The sequence below is a fragment of the Pseudoliparis swirei genome, chromosome 12 (assembly GCF_029220125.1).
Source record: "Pseudoliparis swirei isolate HS2019 ecotype Mariana Trench chromosome 12, NWPU_hadal_v1, whole genome shotgun sequence".
Classification (NCBI taxonomy): Eukaryota; Metazoa; Chordata; class Actinopteri; order Perciformes; family Liparidae; genus Pseudoliparis; species Pseudoliparis swirei.
Window position 1 is genome coordinate 4,231,971 of NC_079399.1, and position 14,368 is coordinate 4,246,338.

The window sequence follows — 14,368 nt, forward strand, 5'->3', positions numbered from 1 at the left end:
TTAAAGAACCATTTGAGAACCTTTACTTTTCTGCGTGTAGTTTAATATTCACATCTTACATGTTGCATATTTATCTGTCAATGAAGATTCTAATGATTACAAAAAAACAGAAAATATGTTTTCACCTGTAGCTAATGTCGTTTTTTTGTTTTTTTTGGAGGAGGAGGAATGATGAATATTTATAAAAAATACATGTGGTACTTGTTTTTGATAAGCAGGCTCACTGAAGCCACCAGTGAAGACTGAAGACATCATCCAGAGTGTCCTCACCGGTAAGATCTTTTTAAAGCCTGAAGCTGTATTTTAAAGTTCATTTAAAAGCTTTAACGTGTCTTAAAAGCGTCATTGTGTGTGTGTACTGGCGCTTGTGTATCCGCGGTGGAGTTTGGTTTTGGAAATCTGCCGTTGGTCCCATTCATCAGGGACATTGTCTCGCTGAACACAACACTGAGGCGTCAGAAACGTGTGTTTGCCACGCAGCGTATTCCATGTGATAAGAAAAAGAAAATGTTGGCTTTTTATGGAGGGAACCATCCCCGCAGAAGTGATTTATCACGCCGTATTTTAATTGCTCTTGAGTTCAGACCAAAGTACTTTTCTGAGTTTATAATTAAGAGCATTCATCACTTTATGAATAATTGAAATAGCACAATACATTCAGGTTGTGCAGTAGGAATTTTACTTTTTAAAGGTCGTCACTGTTTACCAGAAGTGACCAATGATTTTCCACACAAAGGAAATTCACAACAATGTCATACATGTTACATACATGCTACACATGTCATATAGCTTTATATGACATGTGAGGACGTTGTTGTTACATCTATCACCCCAATGCAACTTCTAAAGGGGATAATATCTGCAGTGTTTTGCAGGTCCACAATTTGAATACTGTATATATATATATATATACGTTTATATATTATATATATAAAAACAAAAATACATATACATACACATATATATATTATATATTATAGATTTATATAATATATATATATGAATATTTATAATATATATATATAATTATACATATATATACATATAATGTATATATATAATATATATATGTCTATATATTTGTATATATAATATATAATTATATATACATATATATTATATACATCTATAATATATATAATATATATTTATATATATATATTATAGATATATAACTATATATATATCGACATACATATAAATAATTATATATAATATATAATATATATATAATTAGATATAGACATATATTATGTCTATATCTATAATATATATATATGTATGTATTTAGATATATAATGTGTATATATAATGTGCCTTTGGTTTCCCCTCTCCTCCGTGCTCCTCCATCAGAGCTGGAGGCTCACACGGAGGAGGAGCTGAAGCAGCAGAAGGGCTTCGTGCGGGAGCAGAGGAAGCAGTACAAGGAGATGAAGGAGCTGGTCCGGAAGCACCACCGCAAGACGGCCGAGCTCATCAAGGAGCACACGGCCCGCGTGGCCGAGCTGCAGGGCCAGCAGCAGCGGCGCCGCTCCGCCATGCAGAAGAGCCACAAACGAGATGGTAAGAAAAGGTAGGTAGCCTTCCTCTTCTTCTCCTCCTCTTCGTCTTATCTCCTCGCACTGTTCTGCTGTTGGATAATATATATATGTATATATTATATATATGTATATATATAATATATAATATATATGTGTATATATTATATATATAATATATTATATATATGTGTATATATTATAGATATAATATATACGTATATATTATTTATATATATAATATACAGGACTGTCTCAGAAAATTAGAATATTGTGATAAAGATCTTTATTTTCTGTAATGCAATTAAAAAAACAAAAATGTCATGCATTCTGGATTCATTACAAATCAACTGAAATATTGCAAGCCTTTTATTCTTTTAATATTGCTGATTATGGCTTACAGCTTAAGAAAACTCTAAAATCCTATCTCAGAAAATTTTAATATTTCCTCAGACCAAGTAAAAAAAAGATTTATAACAGCTGAGTGTTTGTCAAGGCTCAGGAAACCCTTGCAGGTGTTTCGAGTTAATTAGAAAATGCAAGTGATTTGTTTAATACCCTACTAGTATACTTTTTCATGATATTCTAATATTTAGAGATAGGATATTTGAGTTTTCTTAAACTGTAAGCCATAATCAGCAATAAATCAGAATAAAAGGCTTGCAATATTTCAGTTGATTTGTAATGAATCCAGAATGCATGACATTTTTGTTTTTTTAATTGCATTACAGAAAATAAAGAACTTCATCACAATATTCTAATTTTCTGAGACAGTCCTGTATATATGTGTGCATATAATATATATATATATATAATATATACATAAATATATGTATACATTATACGTATATATATATATATTCTCTATATAATATAGACAGATAATATATATATACATATATAGTATATATGTGTATATTTTATATATCTTTATATATATTAAATATAAACAAATGTATATATTATATATACAAAGATAACATGTATTATTTAAAGGTGGTTAAAAGTTTGAACATTATTTACTTTTAAGGCACATCCACATTGCCTCCTATTATATATATATATATGTGTATATATACATATATATTTATATATATATATTTATATATATATATAATGGTGAAATGCATGTCCTTCCCCTCCTTTCCTTCATTCCTTTCTATCTACAGAAACACACAGCACATCCTTCCCTTTTGAATACAAACCAAAACCCAACAGCGAAGGCTGAGCTGTGTGTAGAATGAGAAAGACCCGATAAGGAACTCGTTCAGGGCCCTCGGGGCCCTCAGGACCCTCAGGACTCCATCACACCCTGAAGGACTAGCACTCACAGCACAGATAACGGCCCCTCAGCCAGCTGCAACACACCAGATAGCAACCACGTCACTTCAAGGTAACAGATGAGTGCTGTGTGTGTGTGTGTGTGTGTGTTTGTGTGTGTGTGTGTGTGTGTGCGTCTCCAGTCGGTCCGAGTACTCCCTGTCCACCCTGGACCAGGACCTGTGTGATCTGGAGCAGGACTACAGCCGGCGGCTGCTGGAGCTGAAGGAGCAGCAGCAGCAGCAGCTGCTCACGCTGCGGCAGGAACAGTACTACAGCGAGAAGTACCAGAAACGAGAGCACATCAAGCAGGTACACACACACACACACATCAAGCAGGTACACACACACACATCAAGCAGGTACACACACACACACACATCAAGCAGGTACACACACACACACACACACACATCTATATACACACATCAAGCAGGTACACACACACACACATCAAGCAGGTACACACACACACACACATCAAGCAGGTACACACACACACACACATCAAGCAGGTACACACACACACACACACATCTATATACACACATCAAGCAGGTACACACACATACACACATCTACACACACACATCAAGCAGGTACACACACACACACACACATCAAGCAGGTACACACACACACACACACACACATCAAGCAGGTACACACACACACACACATCAAGCAGGTACACACACACACACACATCAAGCAGGTACACACACACACACACACACACATCAAGCAGGTACACACACACACACATCTACACACACACATCTATATACACACATCAAGCAGGTACACACACACACACATCAAGCAGGTACACACACACACATCTATATACACAAACACACACACACACATCTATATACACACACCAAGCAGGTACACACAGACACACACCTATATACACACACACACATCAAGCAAGTACACACACACCAAGCCGGTACACACACACACACACACATCTATATACACACACCAAGCAGGTACACACACACACACACAGCTATACACACACACACACATCTATATACACACACCAAGCAGGTACACACACATCTATATACACACACCAAGCCGGTACACACATCTATACACACACACACCAAGCAGGTACACACACAAATATATATACACGCATACACACATACAGATACACATATATATATATACATATACACACACACACACACACACACACATATATATATATATTAGTGCTGTGAAAAATAACGCGTTAACTCAGTTAATTCAATTACAGGTTTAACTAGTTATATTTTTTTTACGCATTTAACGCATGCGCAGAATGAGCTTCCAATCCGTCTGTTGTTGGTCGTCGGGACGAAAAAAAAGTTACTTGCAAAATGAGCTTCCAATACACCACTTCAATCTGAACTCTGTCCGCTCTCATGCAGACGGTCTGTTCATCGGTAATGATCCTTCCGCAGGTTCACCTCCGGAAACCTTGTTACGACTTTTACTTCCTGTAGATCAGGGTCTCAACACGTCGATCGCGACCTGCCAGTCGATCGCGGCGTAGTGTCGGTAGATCGCATGACATTAAAAGATCGGCCCGCCCCTGACATGTTCTCTAGAGCACGCCTTTGTTCTTTTATTAAACTAAACGTCTGTTGTTGATCGTATCTCCACAGCAGCATGTCATTTCTGTCTCTTCGCGTTGCGTTAACACTTATCGATCTCCGTCTCGCGCCACAGAGCTCCGTGCGCGCGCATCGACCGAGCAAAAAAAGTCACTTGTCAATCTGTCCACCTTTAGATTGTATCATGGTGGAGTTAATGGTTGACAAACAAGAGAAAATGCTCTGTTTAACCCTCCTGTTACCTTTACATTTACTAACATATTTTACCCTCGGGGTCAATTTGACCCCAGCAATTAAAACCTCCAGAAAATTATTAGAATTAATATTGTTTCCCAAGTTTAAGTGTGAGGTACTTTATGTTTGTTTGTTGACTACCTAAATAGCCCTTTCAATAAATAAAAAAGTTGATATTTCTGATATGTTTGACACAGTGAAAAACAGCCTGGGGTCAAATTGACCCCAAAGAACACCGACATTAAACATTGAATGGGGTCAAATTGACCCGAAAGGTAACAGGAGGGTTAAACATTCTGTTTAGGATGAAGATGTATTAATGTTCCATATGGAAGAAAACTGCTAAATAACTGCTGAGTTGCAGCACCATTGTATAGAAGAATGTATAAATGTATATATCCGTCTTTTGTCATAAATCTCTATGTTCTCACAAAATATACCGAGAATATCGGTAATATGTGATTAATCATGATTAATCCACAAAAACCTGTGATTAACCCGATTAAAATTTTTAATCGTTTCACAGCCCTAATATATATACACACATATACACACACACATATACACACACACATATATACACACACATATATATAAACACACACACATATATATATACAGGACTGTCTCAGAAAATTAGAATATTGTGAAAAAGTTCTTTATTTTCTGTAATGCAATTAAAAAAACAAAAATGTCATGCATTCTGGATTCATTACAAATCAACTGAAATATTGCAAGCCTTTTATTCTTTTAATATTGCTGATTATGGCTTACAGTTTAAGAAAACTCTAAAATCCTATCTCATAAAATTTGAATATTTCCTCAGACCAAGTAAAAAAAAAGATTTATAACAGCTGAGTGTTTGTCAAGGCTCAGGAAACCCTTGCAGGTGTTTCGAGTTAATTAGACAATTCAAGTGATTTGTTTAATACCCTACTAGTATACTTTTTCATGATATTCTAATATTTAGAGATAGGATATTTGAGTTTTCTTAAGCTGTAAGCCATAATCAGCAATATTAAAGAATAAAAGGCTTGCAATATTTCAGTTGATTTGTAATGAATCCAGAATGCATGACATTTTTGTTTTTTTAATTGCATTACAGAAAATAAAGAACTTTATCACAATATTCTAATTTTCTGAGACAGTCCTGTATATATGTGTGTGTTTGTGTGTCAAGTTGTTGTAAACAATCCTCTCCAGCAACCACTGAAAACTAATTCTACAAATAATAACACACTAATAATATTATTAACACACTAATATTATTAATAACACAATAATAATATTAATAACATAATAATAATATTAATGCAGAAACACTCGGTAGAAAACTAACTCGTCTGCAAAAGCTTTTTAAATGTAGATTTTAACCCTCGCTGACACACAAAGGGGAGTTTGTGTTGGACTGATGAAGCGCTGACGTCTCCTGCTAATGACACACACGCACACACACACACGCACACACACACACACACACCTCTTCATTCTGCTGCCGGTGCACATGTTCTGTTGCGTGTGTGGAAAGGTGAGTGTGTTCTGCTCCGGTTGCCCCGGTGACACCGCCGAGGCGTTTGATTGGTTCATTCAAGCAACAGAGACAACAAGCTGCACGGAGCATGTGTTGACGGTGCACTTACACTTCATTTAAAACTTTCAAAAACATTTAAAACTTAATTATTTAACACTCAAACAATGTTATCAACTCATTAATCTGGTTGCAAAGTGTCTCTGACCCACTGAGACTCCCGTAGTTTGCACTCTGACTTAAAAATATTCATTATTTATTGGTTCTGCAGACTGTTGAGTTCGTTGGGTCAAATTAAGTTCCTCTCTCTCTCGCTCTCTCTCCAGCTGGTGGAGAAGCTGACCGCCATAGCGGAGGAGTGCCAGAGCGCTCAGCTCAAAAAGATCAGAGACGTCTGTGAGAAGTAAGGCCGTGCACACGTGTGTCACGCGTCTTTATTTTCATCCCTCGTTTTTCATCCCCTCCTCCACGTCTCTCTTTTCTCTCTTCCCTCCGGCCGCAGAGAGAAGAAGGACCTCAAGAAGAAAATGGACAAGAAGAGGCAAGAGAAGATCAACGAGGCCAAGTCTAAAGACAAGAACGTGACGGAGGAGTGAGTATAGTTGTGTTGAAGGGTGTAATATACGGATGGCCACTAGGTGTCACTAGAACACTGAGGATGGCGACGCTTCTCCCCCCAGAGAGAAGCTGGAGATCAACAGGTCGTTCGTCAACGAGGTGGTGCAGTACATCAAGCGGGTAAGAGGACGGAGAGAGTGTGGAAGGATCATTAACGGTTAATACGCTGCCAGATAATAATTTAATACAAAGTATTTAATGACACACCACGGCGCACACTTAGCACAGGCTGTCTGTGGGGACGGCACTTTACTATGGAAGATATGCAAAGAGCTTAGTGTGTGTGTGTGTGTGTGGGTCTGTGTGTGTGTGTGTGTGGGTCTGTGTGTGGGTCTATGTGTGTGGGTCCTTGTGTGTGTGTGTGTTGGTCCGTGTTTTTGTGTGTGTGTGGGTCCGTTTGTGTGTGTGTGTGTGTATGGGTCCGTTTGTGTGTGTGTGCGTGTGCGTGCGTGTGTGTGTGTGTATGTGTGTGCGTCTATGTGTGTGCGTCTGTGTCTGTGTGTGTGTGTGGGTCTGTGTGTCTGTGTGTGTGTGTGTGTCTCTGTGTGTGTATGTGTGTCTGTGTGTGTTTGTGTCTTTGTGTGTGTGTGTCTCTGTGTGTGTCTCTGTGTGTCTGTGTGTGTGTGTCTGTGTGTGTCCGTGCATGTGTGTCTTTGTGTGTCTGTGTGTGCGTGTGTCTGTGTGTGTCTCTGTGTGTGTGTGTGTCTGTGTATGTGTGTGGGTCTGTGTGTGTCTCTGTGTGTGTGTGTGTGTGCATGTGTGTCTGTGTGGGTCTGTGTGTTTCTGTGTGTATCTGTGTGTGTGTCCGTGTGTGTGTGTGTCTGTGTGGGTATGTGTGTGTCTCTGTGTGTGTGTGTGTGTGTCTGTGTGTGTCCGTGCGTGTGTGTGTGTCTTTGTGTGTGTGTTTGTGTGTGCGTGTGTCTGTGTGTGTGTCTGTGTGTGTCTCTGTGTGTGTGTGTGTCTGTGTATGTGTGTGGGTCTGTTTGTGTTTCTGTGTGTATCTGTGTGTGTGTCCGTGTGTGTGTGTGTGTGCATGTGTGTCTGTGTGGGTCTGTGTGTGTTTCTGTGTGTATCTGTGTGTGTGTCCGTGTGTGCGTGTGTGTGTGTGTGTGCATGTGTGTGCGTGTGTGTGTGTCTGTGTGGGTCTGTGTGTGTCTCTGTGTGTATCTGTGTGTGCGTCCGTGTGTGTGCATGTGTGTGCGTGTGTGTGTGCGTGTGTGTGTGTGTGTGTCTGTGTGGGTCTGTGTGTGTCTCTGTGTGTGTGTGTGTATGTGTATGTGTGTGGGTCTGTGTGTGTCTCTGTGTGTATCTGTGTGTGCGTCCGTGTGTGTGTGTGTGCGTCTGTGTGTGTGTGTGTAGTTGGAGGACGCTCAGACTAAACGACATGAGCGGCTCCTGGAGAAGCACAAAGACATCCGCCAGCAGATCTTGGACGAAAGGCCAAAGGTCAGACATTTATTTATTATTTAAAACAAAATGTTCAGTTTCGTTCCGTTTGTGACGTGTTTATTGAAACTCTACCGTCTGGATAGTTCTTCTTTAATTCCATCACATTCTCACCACAGCGCTTTTTTTTTAAGTCGGCGGCCCGTTGCATGGCTTTGACTCCTCGCATGTGTGAAAGGATAAAAACGTTCACTGTTCCCTGTCTTAAAGGGCAACATCACACACATTAATAATTCCAATATATGACGAGTGTGGACGATGAAAGAAACCAGAGAAATACGTTTATTGTTATCGGCTCCAGCCATAAACGCATGATTTGAAATGTGATGTCATTTTTATCAGAAACCAAATCTCCAAAAACCTTCAAGGTATTCTCTCTTGTGGGAGGGGCTGGAACATGTGTGTGTTTTTAACCCTTTGAGGTTTGGTAACAGCTGCTTTTGACTCGTGGCATTCATGTAAATCTGATTTTGAGTTTATTTCTCCCCTCGAAAGTCATATCTAACGAAACAAAGATCTCTCTCCACGAGACGGGGATGAGTTCATGTGAATGAGTTTCCCTTTAACTGGCGATGCAGCAACAGACATTACGTTACAATAAATTAACACCTTTATTTGGTCCATTGATATAGAATGAATTATATATCTTGGGATACTGTGTTACAGACGACATGGATTGTTCACAAGAAACATTACTTTGGTTAAAACGTCATTAAACTGTCCTTAAAAAACAAATGATATCTCCACCTGAACACGCGCTATGGATTTATACCACTAGGGGGCGACCTGGCCCAGGTTTAGAGACACAATAACAAGATGACCTCTAAAATGGAAAGAAAAAAAGTTGTTCCTGATAATATAAAACATGTTTAAATGCCAATGCAGAAGCATTATAACCGTGTGAAAGAGATGTTTGCTCGTTTATTCATGAAAATTAATTTTAATTGCCACGCGGCTGCATCATTCCTTGGCTGTAATCTGGTATTTCCATCATGCTGGGAGTTTGAGCATGCCTGCTTTTTCCCGACGTCGTCGTTCACTGCGCCCGTCATCGTAGGACCACCGTGCGGCCGAGGAGCTCGGTAAGACCGTCGCCGCATCCCCGCTATTAATATAGCATCGTTGATACGCAAGCTGTTCACACACCTGGGACACGGACTGGCAAACAAGCGACTGCGCCTCGCATCTCTGTGAGAATGCTGGATGAACTTTTGCAAATAATGCTATTTTTATTATTTATATTTTTTCCTTCCAAGAACGCCAACAAATAAATCAAACGCAGTGTGGCTGCACAGCCGTCGCAGTATAACAGGGATGGCAGATTGGCCTGTGAACACAGTGAGATCACACCCCCGTCGGAGTGCTCGGATGTGTGATATCCCACGGGGGGGGGGTTGTCTCCTTGAGGAAGAACCTCAGATAGAGGGGAAAGAACGTCACCATTTTGCAGTACCAATGAGGTAGACGTCAAATAAAGCATAGAGCGTCACACAGACGAGATCTGGGATCTCTCATCAGATCTCTGTCATGTGAAAACACATTAAACTAATTATGGACATTTGTCGTGATCATAGCGCCGATGTAATCTGGTGTCGTGCTGGTCCAGCCCCCTAAACACAGAGTCCGCTCCTCTGTGATTTCCAGCTGAGCTAATGCAGCACTGCAGCCCACTGCCAGTGTAATCAACACGTCCTCCGCTTGCCAAGGAGACTCTGGTGGGATCCTCTGGTTCTGTTTCTTCTGTTGACGAATGGAGAACACGGCGCACAGCAACCATACATTTAAAAAATATATATTTTTGGAGAACGCCCCATAAATAAATGAGGAAATACAGAAATGTAGAAATAGATTTATTAAATGATGTCCTGTTTAGGTATAACTTATATGTATTTCTTCCTGTATTTATTTATTTATACATTTATTTGAGCATTTATTTATTTATTCTTGTATTTAGTTATTTATTTATACATTTATTTCAGCATTTATTCATTCATTCTTGTATTTATTTAATTATACATTTATTTATTCTTGTATTTATTTATTTATAAATGTATTTAAGCATTTATTTATTCCCGTATTTAATTATTTATTTATACATTTATTTAAGTATTTATTTATTTATTCCTGTATTTATTCATGCATTTATTTATACTTAAGACATTTTAAGTCCTCCATAATAAACCGTTCGGTCCCCAAAGAGCACCGCAGTGATTTAAAAAGTGAGACGAGCCGTGTGAAACATCGTCGTCATCCTCATCAGCTGTTCTCTCCTCCAATCAGAAGTTTTTTTCACTCGGCCGTTGTCGCCAATCGCTTCTCTAAATTGACATCCGGACATTGGCAAATTGAATCCCGCCACCCCTCCCCCGAGGGGAAAGGCTATCACATAGTAATCATCCGTCGCTGCAACAAGACACACTCATTTATATGCAGCAGATGTCGGAGGAGCTAGCTGAGAAGGCCCGATGTCTGCTTCAGTGTGCGATAACTACCCGTTAGCTGGGTGGGGTTTTCTGCACGAGGGGGTGGTTTTGATTCATTTATTTAAGTGGCGTTGTATGGGATGTTTTTATCAGACAGATGTACCTGCAATGCACTTCTATGGGCCGCAGCAGAAACCTCAAAGAAAGACCTACTGATTAAAAAGTATTGGCTACGTATACCTTTCCGAACTGAAGCCGTCATACGCTCTCTGCAAAGCAGACTCCAAAACATTAACTTAACCTTGGAGATGTTTTATCATCATTGTGGTTTTAAAGTGTCGGATTCACCAAATAATGCAAAACAAACAAAACCAATCAAGGCAACTATTTGTGTTCTAGAAGGTAAAATAACTGTTTTTGTGGCTCTGCAGAACAGCTTCGGTTCCCCATCAGAAAGGGCAAAGAAAACCAGTGAAATATAGTAAATACAAAGTAAATATACTGTAAACTCTTTCTTTTAGGTGTGCAAAATATGTTTCTTTAACCTTGCCGAACGCCCTTTTCATTAGATTTTAAAAAGGCACCTGAAAGAGACATGGGCTTTACTGATTGGCTGGAAACAATTGACCTAGAACGCGTATCTAACTGTAGCGGCTATCAACACTGTAAAGTACCATCTGTGTGTGTGTGTGTGTATCTGTGTGTGTGTGTGTGTGTGTGTGTGCGCGTGTGAGTGTGTGTGTGTGATGAATATAAACCCTTGTGAAGCACTTTGCTGGCGTACAGTTGAAGCTCTTTGTGAATGGAGTCCATTGAAACTCCTCAAAAGTACATGTGAAACAACGGGGGCTGTTGAACCCAGCTCTGTATTAGTCATTCGCTGCATCGGATGAATGCAAACAACAACAACAACAACAACAACAACAACAACAGAGGTGTAAATATAGAAAACATTAGGGGCTGATAAACAGGATGTGGAGAAGCTGATGGATGAGGGCGCTCATAGCCAGGCTAATATATAAATACTTTGTTGTGGTGTGTGTGTGTGTGTGTGTGTGTGTTAGTCGTCGTGGATCAGAGAGACGGAGGATCCGACGTACTTCATCTCTCACACAGTTCTGACCCAGTTTCTCCATCGGGCTCAGATGTTTGCTCATGGGCAACTATAACTATCCCTGTGGAGACCCCGAGAGCCAAGCTACAGTGTGTGTGTATTTGTGTGTGTTGTGCCAGATTTTTTTTTAAACTAGCTCGGTGCTTTTTATTGGTACGATTAAGAAGTCCGAGTCTCAACGAGAGGGTAGAGATGGAAGAAGACGTGTTGAGGTTTGTCGTCGCCGCCAGCGTGAGCGCTGAGGTGTCACCGCCGCGCTAACGATCCAATCAGAACGCCTGCCGGGACACCAACGCCGTTCCTGTTCCGAGAGGCGACCGGCCACCCTGTGCGGAGAAATGACGGCGAGAGAAAAATGCAGTTCCTCAAACGGCCACTTGAGGCCGGCTTCCAACACATCACATGTCATTTAGCCGACGCTTTTATCCAAAGTGACTTACAACCATGTTGCATTCATACACCGTAGCTACGGGGAGCAATCAATTTATTTATTTATTTAGAGATTTATTTAAGCATTTATTCATTTATTCTTGCATTTATCTATTTATTTATACATTTATATATTTATTTATTTATTTATTCTTGTATTTATTTAGACATTTATTTAAGCATTAATTAATTTATTCTTGTATTTATTTATTTAAGCATTTATTTATTCTTGTATTTATTTATTTAAGCATTTATTTATTTATTCTTGTAATTATTTATACATTTATTTAAGAATTTATTTCTGTATTTATACATTTATTTAAGCATTTATTTAAGGACGCATCGACTAGGGCGTTATTACGTTGGAGACTTTCTGATTCTTTCTTACTTGGATAAAAAGGAGAAATAAATCTGATGGTGTCTCCCCACTGGGCGAGCCGCACACACACACACTGCTGTGAAACACACACACACACACACACACACAGGCTCGTTTCTTCGACAAGCAGGAGTCCTGTGCGGTCGTCATGGAAACTCGGGTCCCCCGCTCGTCCCCTCTCCCTCCCTCCCGTCCCCTCTCCATCCTTCATGACTCTCTCTGCAATCTGTTAATTTGGAAGTGACGCAACCCTAATGACGGTTACTGGAAGAAAGCAGCAGGAAGAGAGGAGGAGGGAGGGAGGGAGGGTGTGAGTGCCCCCCCCCCCCCTCTCTGTCCCGCTGTCTCACTCTGTCTCACCCTCTCACTGGGTGATGTCAGGGTGGCCACTATGTTCCCTCGTCACAGACTTTGATCTGCATCATCTCCGCCTGCGGGCTTTGCATCAATAATGCACACACACACACACACACACGCACACAGGAACACAGCGTACCAACCAGAGGTAGTGAAGTGAAATCCATGTTGTGTGCGTGTCGCTCTGTCCCTCTCCTGCTCGACATGTGCTCGCTGCTGTTTCCGACCCGTGTTCGTGGCGCGTCGCCACCGGAGCTCTCCCGGGTCGCCCTCGGTCTGAAGAGCGTTCCCCACTGAACGCCACTCCACGCGACGGAGTCGAGGTCTGTCGCTGCGGCGTGCATGAGCCTCTTTATGAGATGATTCAAGGGGGGAGGAAGAGCGCTGCAGGAGGAGGAGGAGGTGGAGGAGGAGGAGGAGGAGGAGGAGGAGGTAGCTGCTGCACGTCGGGCCGCTGTGAGTTGATCTGGGTCCTGAAGTCTGTCGGTGGCATTCAAGCACATGAGGAAAGTGGATTGTTGAAGAACGCGTTCAGCCTCTATGCCTCAAACACATCGGTCGTACACAAAGGTGCTTCACGAACAACGACCACGATACGGAGCGATGTGAGTTGTATTGCGAAAGTTATGAAATGGAAAAGGGGTCGAGGGGAAGGGATGAGGGGGTGTAGGGCGGGGGGGTGTAGGGATGTAGGGAAGAGGGGGTGTAGGGATGAGGGGAAGAGGGGGTGTAGGGAAGAGGGGGTGTAGGGATGAGGGGATGAGGGAATGAGGGGTGTAGGAATGAGGGGATGAGGGAATGAGGGGTGTAGGAATGAGGGGGTGTAGGGATGAGGGGATGAGGGAATGAGGGGGTGTAGGGATGAGGGGATGAGGGGTGTAGGAATGAGGGGATGAGGGAATGAGGGGGTGTAGGGATGAGGGGATGAGGGAATGAGGGGTGTAGGAATGAGGCGGTGTAGGGATGAGGGAATGAGGGGTGTAGGAATGAGGGGATGAGGGGGTGTAGGGAAGAAGGGGTGTAGGGATGAGAGAGTGTAGGGGTGAGGGGGTTTAGGGATGAGAGAGTGTAGGGATGAGGGGGTGTAGGGATGAGAGAGTAGGGATGAGGGGTGTAGGGATGAGAGAGTGTAGGGATGAGGGGGTTTAGGGATGAGAGAGTGTAGGGATGAGGGGGTGTAGGGATGAGGGGGTGTAGGGATGAGAGAGTGTAGGGATGAGGGGGTGTAGGGATGAGAGAGTGTAGGGGTAAGGGGGTGTAGGGATGAGAGAGTGTAGGGGTGAGAGAGTGTAGGGATGAGGGGGTTTAGGGATGAGAGAGTGTAGGGGTGAGGGGGTGTAGGGATGAGAGAGTGTAGGGATGAGAGAGT

At 41.5% G+C, this 14,368-nt stretch overlaps 1 protein-coding gene across 1 annotated transcript in view; it reads left to right on the plus strand.

Annotated features, from left to right (window-relative positions):
• LOC130202605 (1-phosphatidylinositol 4,5-bisphosphate phosphodiesterase beta-1) overlaps positions 1 to 14,368 on the plus strand; it is a 120,341-nt gene that overhangs the window by 93,541 nt on the left and 12,432 nt on the right. The window contains exons 26-32 of the mRNA XM_056428280.1: positions 219 to 272; positions 1,354 to 1,573; positions 3,002 to 3,170; positions 6,560 to 6,636; positions 6,736 to 6,825; positions 6,914 to 6,971; positions 8,211 to 8,297. Coding sequence (XP_056284255.1) covers positions 219 to 272; positions 1,354 to 1,573; positions 3,002 to 3,170; positions 6,560 to 6,636; positions 6,736 to 6,825; positions 6,914 to 6,971; positions 8,211 to 8,297 — 755 coding nt within the window. The remainder of the gene's footprint in view (positions 1 to 218; positions 273 to 1,353; positions 1,574 to 3,001; positions 3,171 to 6,559; positions 6,637 to 6,735; positions 6,826 to 6,913; positions 6,972 to 8,210; positions 8,298 to 14,368) is intronic.